At 45.2% G+C, this 5,158-nt stretch overlaps 1 protein-coding gene across 1 annotated transcript; it reads right to left on the bottom strand.

Moving 5' to 3' along the window:
- Positions 1-576: 576 nt before the first annotated feature.
- On the bottom strand, positions 577-1,785 carry LOC141114352 (uncharacterized). The gene has a single exon (XM_073607979.1). It carries the CDS (start codon positions 1,549-1,551, stop codon positions 982-984), a length of 570 nt encoding a protein of 189 aa, XP_073464080.1. The 5' UTR covers positions 1,552-1,785; the 3' UTR covers positions 577-981.
- Positions 1,786-5,158: the final 3,373 nt, after the last annotated feature.

Below are 5,158 nucleotides of genomic sequence, written 5' to 3'. Positions count from 1 at the left end.
TGATTGCACAATCTGAGTTCCCAACAACTATGTAAAAGCAAAACAGCCCGCCTTACTGGCTGTAACCTGAGTACATTTTTTTAGCTTGCCCGTCATGCTACACAGTTGTTGACAGATCTACAGCACAGACTTTGCACAATCAGATTGTAATGTGTGTGGCCACCTTTTTGTTTTTTAGGTTAAACAATTGAACAAAATAGGAGAGAAATACAAACTTCTCTTTGATTAGAGTAATAAAGCACATAAATCACAAATAAGGCCATTATGTAGTGGGGAAACAGCAGCGAATGGACGCGTTTCATGCTAGACAAGTGCTTTGTCTAGCACAAAACGCACCAATTTGTTGCTGTTTCCCCACTGTGTGATTATCTTATTTGTAATTTAGCAAAAAAAATAAGAGGGCAACTATCCAGATTGATACTTTATTACTTTGATGTGCGGCAGACGAGCCGAGCTGGCACCTTTTGCGGAGCAACAGAGCAATGAAAGAGTTCTCACCTGTATGTTGTTCTTCGATTAGACACTTCACTTATGCAACCAAAACTGTTGTTTTAACACTTAAAATAATGCAACCAATATTTAAGAAATATCTCATTTTAATTAAAAAAATAATTAAATATACAGTATAAACAAAATGTCTAAAACAATTGACACATATTTTGTACACGTGAAAAGAAAATAACCCACTTTCTGTCTATTCAATAAGACCTTCTCCTATTAAATTCATCAGTTCATTTCTACATTGTTAGCTAGAGTCTTTTTTAACTTTTGCATTCAGTCCTTTAAACATTTTTTACTTGACAATCACAAACACTTTCCCTTGATGGTCCTTGATGGTGGGGACAACCACCTTGCACAGTTCCTCCACTCTTTGGCTTGTGAAGAGCAAGCTGATATTATACAGACTTTGTGCTGTACACTGTATCGGCTAATTAGATGGAAAAAGAAGAGATAGCATGGATAAACATGACGTTAGTCCTCTCAGAATGTCCTGTTCTTCTGAAACTGCTTCACCAAGTTGGTAAGGACCTCCAGCCCCTCCACCAGTCCTTCTCCATTGGCGGCACAGCACCCCTGGACGTGCCATTGGTGTCCTTTTAGCTTGGTTAGTCCCAGTTCTTCTGCCAGCTCCATGGGTTTCCTGGCACCTGGGAGATCTTGCTTGTTGGCCATCACCAGGAATGGCACACCTCTCATTTCATCATGCTCCAAGATAGCCTTGAGCTCTTCCCTGGCTTCCAGAAACCTCTCTGGGTCAGCACTGTCCACCACAAAGACCAAGCCATCGGTGTTGACATAGTAGTGTTTCCACAGGGCTCGAATCTTGTCCTGACCGCCCACATCCCAGACAGTAAATGTGACATTATGGATGGGCTCCACAGTCTCAACGTTGAATCCGATGGTAGGGATTGTACAGACCGTCTCATTCAGCTTCAGCTTGTAGAGGACCGTGGTCTTTCCAGCAGCATCCAGACCCAGCATCAGGATCCGAGCTTTGGTGCCAGAGAAGCCCATAAGAGTTTGGTATAGGCTGCTGAGGAGGGCACCCATGCTTGCAGATGTGGATCTTCCTTGTTGGTTCAGGAATCTGCTTGCTCTGATGTCTGTAGCTCTGCATACTCTTACTAAGTTTCATTGCTGTTTATATACGCAAGAGCTCTTCACTGGCCAAACCCAGATTGCCTAGTAACCCGAGACGCAAGACAGGAACTTCCTGGTTGCTCTGTAGTTCTGTGCTGTGTTGGAGGATTCCTCCATAAACTGTTGTGACAATGTGGAAGTGACTGCAGCACAGGAAGTGACCTTGTCGGTACAGCATTCAAAACAGAAAAAACTTTATTGCAACAATACACTTCAAGTAAAACCAACACATACCTCACTAGAATGACATAAAACAACATTTTAATGTGATATTTGATTGCAAAGACCAATGTACTTGCAGTTACAAATAAAAAACACACATTATGCAATTGTTTAGGTAAAACTGAGTTTAATAGTGTTATGAATAAAAATGTTAGGAGCTTTTCAGAACTTTCAGAAGTGTAATAATTAATAAATGTAATAATTGCTCTACAGCAGGGGACTCCAAATTTTCCAGTACAAGGGCCACATCGCAAATTTTCCAAATATTCAGGGGCCAGAAAAAAAAAATCATAGTCCTCCCTTACATCAGGGTCCCCCTCAGAGTCCCCCTTACATAAGAGTTAGAACCCCCCTTAAATTATAGCCCCCTGCTTACATCAGGATCTCTATCAGAGTTCCCACTACATCGGGGTCTCCATGAGATTCCCCATCAGACTCTCCCTTTACATCAGGGTCCCAATCAGAGTCCTCCCTACATCGGGGTCCCCATGAAAGTCCCTCTTACACCAGAGTCCCCATCAGAGTCTCTCTTAAGCCCCATACACACGATAGGACTTTGTACAAACTTTCCCTTGGATTTTTGTACAAAGGGAGTTGGCCAGAAGCTTGTCTTGCATACAGACGACAGGACTTTTCCAACCAACTTTCCGGGCTCCTCCGCTAGCAAAAGAGCGGCAAAAGAGCAGAAGATAGCGGAGGAGCTCGGCAGAAGGAAGAAGGCACCGGGGAAGAACCAGAGAGCGCAGAGACGACACCGGAGAGAGGGAGAAGAGGCCTGAGAGACCCCCCAAGTCTGCAGAAGACCCCCGAAGTCGGAAGAAGACCCTGGAGCTGCCTAATAAATTAATTTTAAAACCTGTGTAGTGTGTTTTATTTATTGACACTTTTTTCCCTAGGTGAATGGGTAGGGGTACGCTGTACCCCATACTCATTCACATAGGGTGGGGGGCCCAGGATCTGGGGGCCCCCTTATTAAGGGGGGCTCCCGGATTTCGATAAGCCCCCCGCCCGCAGACCCCGTCAACCAACGGCCAGGATTGTCGGGAAGAGGCCCTTGTCCTCATCAACATGGGGACAAGGTGCTTTGGGGTGGGGGGGCGCCCCCTCCCCCAAAGCACCCACCCCCCATGTTGAGGGCATGCGGCCTGGTACGGCTCAGGAGGGGGGGTGCTCGCTCGTCCCCACCCCCTTTCCTGACCGGCCGGGCTGCATGTTTGGATAAGGGTCTGGTATGGATTTTGGGGGGACCCCCACGCCGTTTTTTCGGCTTAGGGGGTTCCCCTTAAAATCCATACCAGATCTAAGGGCCTGGTATGCCCCCAGAGGGGAACCCATGCCAGTTTATTTAAAATTTGGCGTGGAGTTCCCCCTCAAGATTCATACCAAACACAGTGCCTGGCATTGGCGGGGATCCAAGTAGGATTGACACAATATCAGACAACAATACAGAAGTTGACCAAAGGGTGGTGGTAAAGAGCTGAAAAACAACGTGATTTGGTGAAAGTTGGCTGGAAAAGTCCCATCGTCTGTATGCAAGACAAACTTCTGGCCAACGCCCTTTGTACAAAAATCTAAGGGAAAGTTTGTACAAAGTCCTATCATGTGTATGGGACTTTACACATACCTCCCAACTTTTTGAGATGGGAATGAGGGAAACCTATCAGCAAAAGTATGCAGGCATAGGACACACCCCTTGCCACGCCCCCTTAAAGAAGAATTGTACAAAACAACAAGATTGGTTTAACACACAAGTGCTTTTTTTTTACCACTATTATTCCTTTATATTGGCTTTTGGAATTTACAAATGCAGCAATTTAGAAATCAGATGAAAGGTGTAGTGATGGGAAACACTTTTTGATAGATAAAAAGTGCATTTTATATACATCTATATAGATCAGACCAAAATGAGGGACAAATGAGGAGGAATGAGAGACAGAGGGACAGTCCCTCCAAATCAGGGACAGTCCCTCCAAATCAGGGACAGTTGGGAGCTATGCTTACATCAGAGTCCTGCTTACATCAGGGTCCTAATCAAACTCCTCCTTAAATTAGATCCCCCTCCTCCTTACATCAGGGTCCCCATCTGAGTCCCCCCTTACATCAAAGTCCCTATCAGAGCCCCAGAACATCAAGGTCTCCATCTGAGTCCCCCTTAAATTGTAGCCCCCTCCTTCCAACAGGGTCCACATCAGAGTCCTGCCCTACATTGGGGTCTCCATGAGATTCCCCATTCTCCCTTTACATCAAGGTCGCCATCAGAGTACACCTTACATCAGGGTCCCCATCAGAGTCCCCCCTCACATCAAAGTCCCTATCAGCGTCTCCCTCAGAGCCGCACTTACACCAGAGTACCCATCAGAATCCTCCTTACATCTGGGTCCCCATCAGAATCCCCCTTAAATTAGAGCACCCCTTACATCAGGGACCCCATCAGAATCCCCTTACATTAGAGTCCCTATCAGAATTCCCCTTTACATCAGGGTATTCATGAGAGTTCCCCTTACATCAGAGTCCCTTTGAGAGCCACCTTACACCAGGATCTCCATCAGAGTCCCCATTAGAGTCTCCCATTACATGTGGGGGTTAAAGGGAGTCCATAGGCAGCCTCTGCTTACCTAAATGCTCATTCAGTGCACATTAACCACTTGCCAACCACAATGCGTATATATATATATACGTTGTGGTCTGCAAGTGGTTTACCGGGATTATGGCTGACGATATCAGCCATAATCCCCGTAACGTTTTTTTCAACCAGCAGACGTTTTTCTCATGAAACTGGTCCAAGTGGGTCATAAGCCGCTGGTCTGGTTTCCGAAGTGGTGTGGAGGGGACGTCTCCACCCTCCAGCCGCTCACTGTTTCTGCCGGTTCGTCCGAGAAACAATGAGGCTATGGCCTTGGAGGACTGGAGTGACGTCATGACGTCACATCCGGTCCAGGCTGGAAGAAAAAAAGAATAATTAAAGCGAAAGATCAAAAAAAATGTTTTGTAAAAGAAAAGGAGGGATTTGGAGTAGTTTTTGACCCCAGATCTCTCCGTAAAGAATGTTAACATTAAAAAAAAAAAAATTAAAGGGACAGTGTAAATATAAATAAAAAATTTAAAACACCCCCATCCCCCATGCAGAATCGAAAGCATACGCAAGTACCATAGTTTGGCGCCATTCCACGAGTGTGCGCAATTTTAAAGCATGACATGTTGGGTATCTATTTACTCAGAGTAACATCACCTTTCACATTTTACAAAATAATTGGAGTAACTATTGCATTTTGCAACGATCGCCATTTTATTCAAT

This window comes from Aquarana catesbeiana, linkage group LG12 (assembly GCF_042186555.1).
Source record: "Aquarana catesbeiana isolate 2022-GZ linkage group LG12, ASM4218655v1, whole genome shotgun sequence".
NCBI lineage: Eukaryota > Metazoa > Chordata > Amphibia > Anura > Ranidae > Aquarana > Aquarana catesbeiana.
The sequence above is the reverse complement of the archived record's forward strand: the minus strand, read 5'-3'. Positions and strand labels throughout refer to the sequence as shown.

Coding starts and splice junctions, on each gene's coding strand:
- LOC141114352 (XM_073607979.1), bottom strand. CDS start 1,551: ATGGGTGCCCTCCTCAGCAGCCTATACCAAACTCTTATGGGCTTCTCT.